This window comes from Callithrix jacchus, chromosome 22, assembly GCF_049354715.1.
Source record: "Callithrix jacchus isolate 240 chromosome 22, calJac240_pri, whole genome shotgun sequence".
In the NCBI taxonomy this organism is placed as follows: Eukaryota; Metazoa; Chordata; class Mammalia; order Primates; family Cebidae; genus Callithrix; species Callithrix jacchus.
In genome coordinates this window covers 10,089,784-10,100,363 of record NC_133523.1, presented here as the reverse complement: position 1 = coordinate 10,100,363, position 10,580 = coordinate 10,089,784, and the positions used below count along the sequence as shown (strand labels likewise).

The 10,580-nt window shown below is 57.8% G+C and overlaps 3 protein-coding genes across 8 annotated transcripts in view; 1 reads left to right on the top strand and 2 right to left on the bottom strand.

Annotated features, from left to right (window-relative positions):
- Positions 1 to 1,899: 1,899 nt before the first annotated feature.
- On the bottom strand, positions 1,900 to 3,366 carry TIMM29 (translocase of inner mitochondrial membrane 29). Its single transcript, XM_002761743.6, has 2 exons — positions 3,201 to 3,366; positions 1,900 to 3,124 (listed from the first exon to the last, which is right to left on the bottom strand). Exons 1-2 carry the CDS (start codon positions 3,292 to 3,294, stop codon positions 2,436 to 2,438), a joined length of 783 nt encoding a protein of 260 aa, XP_002761789.3. The 5' UTR covers positions 3,295 to 3,366; the 3' UTR covers positions 1,900 to 2,435.
- A 78-nt stretch (positions 3,367 to 3,444) lies between these two features.
- On the top strand, positions 3,445 to 8,727 carry YIPF2 (Yip1 domain family member 2). 3 transcript variants are annotated; one of them, XM_035287432.3, is made up of 10 exons: positions 3,445 to 3,530; positions 3,674 to 3,734; positions 4,155 to 4,315; positions 4,405 to 4,485; positions 5,296 to 5,383; positions 6,862 to 6,978; positions 7,052 to 7,218; positions 7,300 to 7,482; positions 7,568 to 7,703; positions 7,802 to 8,727. In XM_035287432.3, the coding sequence occupies exons 2-9, from the start codon at positions 3,704 to 3,706 to the stop codon at positions 7,682 to 7,684; spliced, it is 945 nt and encodes a 314-aa protein (XP_035143323.2). In that variant the 5' UTR covers positions 3,445 to 3,530; positions 3,674 to 3,703; the 3' UTR covers positions 7,685 to 7,703; positions 7,802 to 8,727. The 3 variants fall into 3 exon arrangements, with proteins under 3 accessions (XP_035143323.2, XP_054106433.1, XP_054106434.1); XM_054250458.2 differs by having other exon boundaries at positions 3,445 to 3,603; XM_054250459.2 differs by having other exon boundaries at positions 3,445 to 3,734; positions 7,785 to 8,727.
- CARM1 (coactivator associated arginine methyltransferase 1) overlaps positions 7,890 to 10,580 on the bottom strand; it is a 51,431-nt gene continuing 48,740 nt past the window's right edge. For 2 of the 4 annotated variants that reach the window (XM_035287429.3, XM_035287431.3), the window contains exons 11-16: positions 10,357 to 10,494; positions 10,188 to 10,277; positions 9,991 to 10,103; positions 9,818 to 9,895; positions 9,503 to 9,571; positions 7,890 to 9,333 (exon numbers count right to left, since the gene is read on the bottom strand). In XM_035287429.3, coding sequence (XP_035143320.1) covers positions 9,191 to 9,333; positions 9,503 to 9,571; positions 9,818 to 9,895; positions 9,991 to 10,103; positions 10,188 to 10,277; positions 10,357 to 10,494 — 631 coding nt within the window. In that variant the 3' untranslated portion in view covers positions 7,890 to 9,190. The remainder of the gene's footprint in view (positions 9,334 to 9,502; positions 9,572 to 9,817; positions 9,896 to 9,990; positions 10,104 to 10,187; positions 10,278 to 10,356; positions 10,495 to 10,580) is intronic. The other 2 variants (XM_035287430.3, XM_078360594.1) reach the window with 1 other exon arrangement.

Below are 10,580 nucleotides of genomic sequence, written 5' to 3'. Positions count from 1 at the left end.
GCAACAGAGCAAAACCCTATCTTAAAAAAAAAAATTGAGTTGGGCATGATGGCTCACATCTGTAATCCCAGTGCTTTGGGAAGCAGAGGTGGGCAGATCACTTAAGGTCAGGAGTTCGAGACCAGCCTAGCCAACATGACAAAACCTTGTCTCTATTTTTTGTTTTTGTTTTTGAGATGGAGTTTCGCTCTTGTTGCCCAGGCTGGAGTGCAATGGCGCGATCTTGGCTCACCGCAACCTCCTGGGTTCAGGCAATTCTCCTGCCTCGGCCTCCTGAGTAGCTGAGATTATAGGCACGCGCCACCATGCCCAGCTAATTTTTTGTATTTTTAGTAGAGACGGGGTTTCACCATGTTGACCAGGATGGTCTCGATCTCTTGACCTCGTGATCCACCCGTCTTGGCCTCCCAAAGTGCTGGGATTACAGGGGTGAGCCACCGCGCCCGGCCGAAAGGATCTCTTGACGTCAGGAGTTTGAGACCAGCCTGGCCAACATGGAGAAACCCCATCTCCACTAAAAATACAAAATAAGCCGGGGATCACTGCACATGCCTGTAATCCCAGCTACCCAGGAGACTGAGGAAGAAGAATCGTTTGAACCTAGGAGGAAGATATAGCAGTGAGCTGAGATCGTGCCACTGCACTCCACACTGGGTGTCAGAATAAGACTCTGTCTCAACAACAATAACAACAAAAATGCAATTTTCCATAACCGAGCTAAGCATCAGCTGTGTACACTAACATTTCTTTTCATAGAATTGTGTTTCAAGGTTACTGAAGTACAACATAATCAGAATCTATGATTCCATTTAGGTTTCCAGGTCAGAAAATGCTTTATCCTTCCAAGGCACCTCCAGTCACTTACAATACTCATCTGTAAAACCAGGTTGTTTTTGCAGACAATTTCCCTGTAACATCCCAACAGTCACGACACTGTCAATTTCCTGGTTTATATTACTTATGTCAGATGTTACCACTGGGGGCAAGTTGGGCAAAGGATATACAATATGCCTTTACTATTTTTCCAATTTTGAGACTATACTTAAAAATTAAAAACTTCAAACAAAAAAGCAAAACAAAAATGTTACTTACTTTACTTTTTGAGGCAGGGTCTCACTCTGTTGCCCAGGCTGGAGTGCAGTGGCACAATCACGGCTCACTGCAGCGCTGACCTCCCAGGCTTAGGTGATCCTCCCACCTCAGCCTTCCGAATAGATGGGGCTACAGACATGGGCCACCACGCCTAGCTAATTTTTCTATGTATATATTTTTTCAATACTCATTCAATGCCTTTGGTACATATACGTATTTTTGTAGACACAGGGTTTCACCATGTTGCCCAGCCTGCTGTTGAACTCCTAGGTTCAAGTCATCTGCCTGCTTCACCCTTAGAAGTATTTTAGTTTCTGGCCGGGCGCAGTGGCTCACGCCTGTAATCCCAGCACTTTGGGAGGCCGAGGCGGGTGGATCACGAGGTCAAGAGATCGAGACCATCCTGGTCAAGGTGAAACCCCGTCTCTACTAAAAATACAAAAATTAGCTGGGCATGGTGGTGCGTGCCTGCAATCCCAGCTACTCAGGAGGCTGAGGCAGGAGAACTGCTTGAACCCAGAAGGCGGAGGTTGTGGTGAGCCGAGATGGTGCCATTGCACTCCAGTCTCGGTAACAACAGCGAAACTCCGTCTCAAAAAAAAAAAAGAAAAATACAATAGTTAGCTGGGAGTGTTGGCACACATCTGTAATTCCAGCTACTGGGGGGGGGGAGGTGAGGCAGGAGAATCGCTTGAACCCGGGAGACGGAGGTTGCAGAGAGCCAAGATTGTGCCTCTGCCCTCCAGCCTGGGAGACAGAGAGAGACCCTGTCTCAATAAATAAATAAATACGAGACAATAAATAATATAATAAAAACATTTCAACTCAACTTTTATTAAGTTAATTAATATTATTATTTTTTTGTAGCGTCGGAGTCTTGTTATGTTACTCGGGCTGCTCTCAAACACCTCTCAAACAAGCGATCCTCTTGCATCAGTTTGCAAAATGCTGGGATTACAGACATGCACCACCACACCAGGCCACAACCCAAAAATCTAAATGATTTTAGGAGTTTGTAAGTCACATGACCAATATGGTACCTCCCCGAGGAGGGGCTCTGAGGCCCAGTGAAAAAGGCTTATATAAAAGGCTCAGGACCAGCTCTGGCAGCGATGAACATGGGTCAAGTCATTCTGCTGTCCCAACTCCTAGACTAAGGTGGCTTTGAATCCGTTTCAGCTGATAAAGAACGACGACGGAGGGCACAAAGGCTCCCCAAACTTGAGCAAACCCAGTGAGAAAACACTTTCCACATCATCTGTCTCGGTCGTTCTGGAGTTGAGACTCATCACAACTGCACCACCCAGGCAAGCAGTTTGCCAGGACTCGAGGGCCTCAGGATTTCATCTCGGGGCCTCCGACTGTATCAGCGAACGCGCCTGGCTCAGGGCGAGCCTATCTTTCTTCTCCTTCTGCAAGACCTGCTCCTCCCACAGCGCCTGGTCCACCTGATCATCCGTGAGCACCACAGGCTTGTACTTCTCATGGAAGAGCCGCTCGTTGGTCTCGGAATGCAGCTGGTGGGTCCCGACCACCCGCAAATGCGCCGGCAGGTGCATAAATTCGTCGTCGTTGATGTCACAGTCGCGCATCCGGGCACCCAGCACCCACCAGCGGCCCACGAAACCCACGTCCAGGATCCGGCCGGGGAAGTCGATCCAGCGGGGCTGCAGGTAGCGACAGTGCGCCTGGTAGAGGCTGGCCTGGGCGTCGAAGGGCGCCTCGTACACCAGCGAACAGAGCCCCAGGTTCACGTGGCGCAGCCGGCCACAGCCCCGAAGCCAGAGCAGCCGCTGCACGAAGGTTTCGGACTCGCGGTTGCGCGTGGCCGGCGCCAGCAGCAGGAGGGTCCCCGACGCCTCCAGCAACGCCTCCTCGAAGGCACCCTCGCCCGGCGCCAGCGTGCAGCAGGCAGCCGCGCCGCCCAGCAGCCCCACGTACACGGCCGCGCGCCCCGGCCGGGCACGAGCCTCCGCCGCCGCGTCCCTGCAGGCCTCGGCGTAGTCCTGGAGCAGCGCGCGGGCCCAGGAGCCTGAGGGAAGAGGGGCGCGATAAGAGTGGTCCGGCGGCGGCGGACACCCACCCTACCGCCTTCCGCCGCTACTCACCCAGCCGCGCCCACACTCTGGGCTTCGCCGCTACAGCGTCGCCCACCTCTGCGCGGCGCCGGGACCAAAGTCTCCTCAGAGCTGCCGCGACCATCCTTTTCTGGTTTAGGGATCCCTGCTCGGGGAAGAAGCTCCTGACACCCGAGTTAAGAACCCGGCAGTCTCTTCTGCGCAAGCGCCAACTTCACCGGAAGTGGCTTCCCAACGTGCGAGCATAGAAAGAGGCCCGGCGCCGGATGTTGCTGTCGTGTCGGAGTCGGGTCAATCTGACTGGCAGGCAGGCCGCGCCGGCGCAGAGAGCCCCAGCCACGCCGACCCAGGTGGCTTCAGGTGAGGTGGGTGGAGCACAGCTTTGGAGACTGGGCGACGAGTTCAAGCCTCCGTGGGTGCTGTTGGCCGCCAGGTAGGGCTGGGGGCCGAGGGACCGGCTCGGGGGCACGAGGGAAGCGGACCTGATCGGCCTGTGTCCTCAGCGAGGGATGCGGAGACGCCCCTGAACAACCATGGCAGCGGCCGACGAGCTGACCTTTCACGGTGAGTGAGGCCCCGACATGGCGGGATGTCCTACTCCCGCCCCTCGCCAGTACCTCCCCGTCCATGCGGCTTCCAGCATCTCTACCCCGAATCCCGGGCGGCTGTGAACTGACTCAGGAGTGAGACCCATCCCTGACTCGAACCCCGCTCCCGCCGTGAACTCAGACCTCACAACCGAGCCTCTAGTCCCCAGACCCTGACCTCATCCCAGGGCCAATCCTAACTTGCAGTTCCACGTTAGAAGGAAGGGAACAGGGGTCCTCCGGATGCCTCCAAACTGAGGAAGTTAGGCCCCCGCCTTGGGGATGATCAGTGGCCCAGCAGAGCCTTCGCCCCCAGAGGAGCATCGACTTGGCTTGGGCCCAGTCGAATTCTTTCCACCCCACAGAAGTGCGTGTGTCCCATATCTCCCCTCCACAGAATTCGAGGAGGCCACTAATCTTCTGACTGAGACCCCAGATGCAGCCACCACCAGTAGAAGCGATCAGCCAACCTCACAGGGGCACGTGGCTGTGGCTGTGGGCTCAGGTGACAGCTATGGAGCCGAGGATGAGGTGGAGGAGGAGAGTGACAAGGCTGCGGTGAGTCCTTGTCCTGCTTCCTGCTTCTGTGCAGCCCACTGCTGACCCAGGCTGTTGGGGCAGGCACTGAATGTCCGCGCTGTGTGTAGCTCCTGCAGAAGCAGCAGCAGCAGCCCGGATTCTGGACCTTCAACTACTATCAGAGTTTCTTTGACGTGGACACCTCACAGGTAGGGTCCGGGGAGGCAGGTGGGATGGGGCTCAGGGTGCTGGTGAAGGAACCAGGGTGCCCTGGAAGGGTTATGGTGGGACTGGTTATGGATCGGGACTGTGGGAACACAGGGTACACACACAATCTGGTGGGTTAGAGGAAGGCCTCCTGGAGAAGGTGAGGAATTGGCTGAGACCTAAAGGAGAAGGAAGGCAGAGTGGAGGGGAGCAGAAGTATGTTCCAGGCACAGGGAACAGCATATGCAGAAGACCAAAGGTGGGCCAGGCGCAGTGGCTCACGCCTGTAATCCCACTAGGACTTTGGGAGGCTGAGGTGGGATCACCTGAGCTCAGGAGTTTAAGACCAGCCTGGCCTACATGGTGAAACCCCATCTCTACTAAAAAGACAAAAATTAGCCAGGTGAGGTGACAGGCACCTGTAATCCTAGCACTTTGGGATGCTGAGGTGGGCGGATCACTTGAGGTCAGGAGCTTGTGACCAGCTTGGTCAACATGGCAAACCCCATCTCTACTAAAAATACAAAAATTAGCCAGGCATGGTGGTGCACTCCTATAGTCCCAGCTGCTTGGGAGGCTGAGGCATGAGAATTGCTTGAACCGGGAGGCAGAGGTGGTAGTGAGCCAAGATTGTGCCACTACGCTCCAGCCTGGAAAAGTGTGAGATTCCATCTCAAAAAGTAAAAGAGGGAAGGGCTAAGCTCTTTCAGGTGGGGCATGGAGAGAAGAGGGTGGAGGTCAGCAGGGAAGGAGCCTCTCAGGACGAGAATCTCCTGGCAGGCCTCCATCCTTGACCTCGGCCTTGCCCCCAGGTCCTGGACCGGATCAAAGGTTCGCTGTTGCCCCGGCCTGGCCACAACTTTGTGCGGCACTATCTGCGGAATCGGCCGGATCTATATGGTGAGTGAGGTCATGCATTCGGTTCCTTTCATTGATCACTCCACAAGTGTGGCCCGAGTTGCAGACCCCAGTGTGCAGCTGAGGACAAATGAGTCACTTAGAGAGTGTGACTTACCTTCTGTTCAGGGAGACGGGGAAATGAAGGACTGCAGAGGGTGGTGGGTAGAGCAGCAGAGTGGAGAGAAGGAATGGCCTTGCTGTTTTGCAGGGTGCGTCAGGGCAGGCCTGCCTGAGGAGGGTGAGGGAATGAGCCTTGCTGGCAATGGGATGGGTGGGAGACCTAGGAAAAGATGGTTCTAGAAAGGGCATGAGCTCCATGGCGGGAACTTGCATGAACTGCAGGACGGCATTGCCACTGGAGCAAGTGAGCTGTAGGAAAGGGATGGATCACACAGGCCTCCCGTGCTGTGGCAAGAAGGGATTTTTTTTTTTTTTTTGAGATAGAGTCTTGTTCTGTCACCCAGGCTGGAGTGCAGTGATGTGTGATCTCGGCTCACTGCAATCTCTGCCCATCGGGTTCAAGCAGTTCTCCTGCCTCAGCCTCCTGAGTAGCTGGGATTACAGGCACACGCCACCGCATGAGGCCAGTTTTTGTATTTTTAGTAGAGACAGAGTTGCACCATGTTGGCCAGGCTGCTCTCAAACTCCTGACCTCAGGTGATCTGCCCACCTCAGCCTCCCTAAGTGCTGGGATTACAGGCATGAGCCAGTGCACCTGGCTGAGATGGAATCTTAGTTACGTGTTCTCTGGTCCCTCTCACCATCCTGGGGGGCGAGGGCAGAAGCCAGGAGGCCGGGGTGCAGGCGGCCACATGGTGGAGACTGTGGATGTAGAGAGTGGTGCTGGATTCTGGAACATGCTGTGGAAGTAGAAGCAACTGGCTTTGCCGCTAGACAGGTGGGGGTGTGGGGAGTGGGAGGGTAAGAGCTGAGGCAGGCTCTAGGGATGTCTGCCTGGACTACGGAATGGATGGAGTTGCTACTTATCCAGGGACCAGCTGGGCAGTGAGGGCAGAGGGAAAGGGTAGTGGGTGAAGCCAGAGATGCCCACCTAGGAGCTTGAACTGGAGGCTGCAGTTCTCAGGGCACAGCCTCAGGCTCTAGGGGAGGCACAAGGCCCTAGGCTTGGAGGAGGTCACACCAGGAGTGAACACAGACATGGAAGGGGCCAAGGACTGGGCCCAGATGCTTCCCATGGCTGAAGGGGTCAGAGAGTCAAAGAGGAGGTAACAGTGATTGAGGAACTGGCACCAACGAGGTGAGATACAGGCCGATGGTGTGCAGTCCTCAGTGTTTCCGGGAGAGGACGGGCTGAGAGCTGGCACTGGGCTTAGCCACCGGGAAGCCCCTGGTGTCCTGGTGAGTCAGGCAGGGTGCTTAGGAAGAGGCTGGGGTCTCATCATACTTGAGTCAGGATACATCTATCTGGTGGTCCTGGGAGCACAGGATCTGGGACCCTGACTGCCCCCTACCCCCAGGCCCCTTCTGGATCTGTGCCACGCTGGCCTTCGTCCTAGCTGTCACCGGCAACCTGACACTGGTGCTGGCCCAGAGGAGGGACCCCTCCATCCACTACAGCCCCCAATTCCACAAGGGTAAGCAGGTGGGCAGGCCCAATGCCTGGCAGGGCCCCGGGGGACAGGGGGTGACTGCTCGCCTTGCCCCCAGTGACCGTGGCAGGTATCAGCATCTACTGCTACGCGTGGCTGGTGCCGCTGGCCCTGTGGGGCTTCCTGCGGTGGCGCAAGGGTGTCCGGGAGCGCCTGGGGCCCTACACCTTCCTGGAGACCGTGTGTGTCTACGGCTACTCCCTCTTTGTCTTCATCCCCATGGTGGTGAGTGTGACCCGGTGTGCAGTGGGTGGTGGCTGTGTGGGGCCCCCTGGCATGGTCACCTGCTGCCTGTGTCACTCCCAGGTCCTGTGGCTCATCCCTGTGCCTTGGCTGCAGTGGCTCTTTGGGGCACTGGCTCTGGGCCTGTCGGCTGCAGGGCTGGTATTCACCCTGTGGCCTGTGGTCCGTGAGGACACCAGGCTAGTGGCTGCAGTGCTGCTGTCTACGGTTGTGCTGCTCCACGCCCTCTTGGCCATGGGCTGTAAGGTATGGGTCTGGGGTGGCCACGGGTGGGCTGAGGGGCTGGGGCAGGTCGGCTGGCCCTGCCTCTGACCCCAGGGATCTTGTGCAGTTGTACTTCTTCCAGTCGCTGCCTCCAGAGCATGTGACTCCTCCACACCAAGCCGCATCTCTGCCCACAAACATCCCACTGTCCCCTACCCTGCCTCGGTCCATGGCTCCCTCCTAGGAAGGCCCAGGTCCCACAGGTAAGGGACTGTTCCCAGCTGGGCTGAGGGGGCTGCCTTTCCACCCCCAATGAAGGCAAGAGGTCCTGGGGCCATTCTCAGGCAGTTCTCTCTTTTAGGCAGTACCTAAGTGGACCAACCCCTCTGCCCCCCAGACAGTGACTGAACGCTCCCGACACCTTGAGATGACTCTGCTACTTTCCAGACTTTTCTTACAAAGCAAACACTTTTATTTTCTATGCAAAGGTGATTCAGAGAATTTATATAAAGGTGGGCGAAGGGCAGCTGAGCAGGGAGCTTTGGGACAGGGCCAGGGCCCCAATATCCCCTGGGGCTGCCTGCTTTCCCCTCTACGGCTCCCCTGGCACAGGAGGGAGAGCCTGGACAGTGCCCGCTCTGCCTGGGCGCACACACGGCGGGCCCGAGCTCCAGCATCTGAACTTGGGGGTGTGAGAAACGGGAGCAGAAGAAGAAACTGCCTGTGCTGCAACACATTTCCTCGTTTATTTTTTCTTTCTTTCTTTTTTGGAGGGAGAGGTCCCTGCAAGGCCCCTTCCCAGGCAGGGGAGGGACGGAAATGCTGACACAGTAGTAGGGACTGGAGCGTCTACAAAGACGGAGGGTATGATACTCAGGCCTAATGGTAGCTACAAGGAAAGAGGACACCTTCCATGACACATCCTTGAGGTGTCTTTGTCTGCCCCAAGCAGCTGGCGGTGGCCTTCCCTCCAGGCCCAGGGCCTGCAGCCACCTGCTCTAACTCTGGGTGGGGGAGATCTGCAGGGGCTCAGGGACAGGACAGCAGCAAGAGGCAGGGGCCGAGGACGGAGGCCTTCCCAACAGCGGGGTGGGTTGTACATTCAAGTGTGAGGTGAACCCTTTGGTGGGGAGGGGGCCCCTGAAGCCTCAGCGGGGCCACCCCTCCCCGCGGTGCCTCTGAGTCTGGGGAGAGGGGCTGCTGGCTCGGCCCGGCCGGCCTGGCTTCTCAGAGGGTCTGTGGATTGACACTGGTTCTTTTCATAAAAAAATAAAATTAAAAAAAGCAGCATGTCACGTCCGTTGTGACCGAGGCCTGGTCATCGAAGGGAGGCCCTGGCTGGCCAGGCCACTTTCCCACTGGAGTCAGACAAGGGGACAGGTGCCGAGGGACCTGGCAGGCAGGGTGGGGCAGCCTGGGCTGGGTGGCAGCTGCTCCCTCCCCGCAGCCAGTTCCAGTAGATGACAAGCCCAGGTCGGGATGGAGCGGGCAGGAAGGGGGACGAGGGCTCCCACAACATGATCTTGTGTAAAATATGGCAGCGACACGCGCTCAGGGCCAAGAGGTGGAGGTGGGGGTGAGGGTGGGGATGGCGGCAACATCGTGTAAAAAAAATGTCCCAGTTCCCATAGCAAAGAGGGCTGTGACTGGGTGTTCGGGCTTCTCCAGTACAAGGGGGAAAGCCGCCCGGCGGGGGTCGAGCGGGAACATCATTTGGTTTCCTGGTGCTGTCAATCCTCGGGGCGGGCCCCTAGCTCCCGTAGTGCATGGTGTTGGTCGGGATGGACATGGGCGACGCCATGGAGATGGCAGGGCCGCCCATGGTGAACTGGCTGTTGACTGCATAGTGGGCACTCGAGCCGCTACCACCGCTGCCCTGGGCGCCGGAGGACCCTGTGGGGTGGGCAATGGCACTGAGGGGCTGCCCTGGCCTGCCCAGCCCCCAGGCAGAGTCACAGAGAGAGAAAGGGTAGGCGAGAGGGCAGGTGGGTGGCCGGACAGAGGATGGCGACTCACACGCTAGCTCGGCCCCCATGGGCCCTGCCCCTGCCACCTGCATTACCTTGGACAATCCCCGTGCTCATTATGGAGCCCATCCGGGAGTGGGTGTGATTGACAATCCCTGTGTTGGCTGCGCAGCAAGAGGGAGGAAAGAAGGAAGGGAGACGGCGTCACCGCCCCCAGCCACCCAGCCCATGTGCAGTGGCGGGCTGCAGAGCGAGGCAGAGAGGATGGAGGGCCTTGGCCGAGAGCCCCCAGGAAGAGGAAAAGGCGAAAGGACCAAGCACAGGCCGACCTGGTCGCCAGAGGCCCTTCCCGGCCCCCTGGCAGTCCTGGGCACGGCTCCCTGCTGCCCCTGCCCCTGGGGAACACTCACCTAAAGGAATCAGGTTGTTGTGGCCCACACTGGAGCCGCCGGCGATAACACTGCTCAGGTCGTAGGCGGTCGGCATCCCTGTGCCCAGAGAGGGAGACATCAGGGCTGAGGGCAGAGAAGCCTGTGGGCAACCTCCCGTGGCAGGGCGGGGGCGGGAGGGGGCCCTTCCTCACCTGCCACGGCCATCCCGCTGCTGAGGTTGTAGGTGCTGCCCGTGTTCCACATGTTTTCGGAGGGAGATGTGTAGTGGGAGCCGGGTGGGGGCGAGGGCGTCGTGCCCGTGTATCTGTGGCAGAGACTGAGCTATGGGCAGGGGCAAGGGGGCTGCAGGCCGGGGGCGCCCCCCTTGCAGGCTGGGGGCCCCTCTTACCTGAAGAAAGGGTTTTTCAGATCCAGGAGGTTACTGGATTTGGAGCCGGTCTGGTCCACCTGCGCCACAATACTGATGTCGTAGCTCTGTCTGCAGAGAGGGTGCAGGCAGCGGCATGAGCTTCCAGCAGACGGACCCCTGCCCCTCTGGCCCCGGGCAGCAGTCATACCTTTTGTTGGCAATAAGCAGACATGTCCCTGAGAGCGTGTCCCCTGCCTTGGCGAACAGTGGTGATTGGAACAGGCACCGCACCTGGTACCAGTGGGTCAGGGGCTCTGTCGGGGCTGTGGACAGCCACACGGTCATTCTGTGGAGCAGGAACAGGCATGGACTTGAGTGGGCCAGCATCACCACTGGGGCCACCACCCTGTATACCTTGAGCCCTCCCTGGGT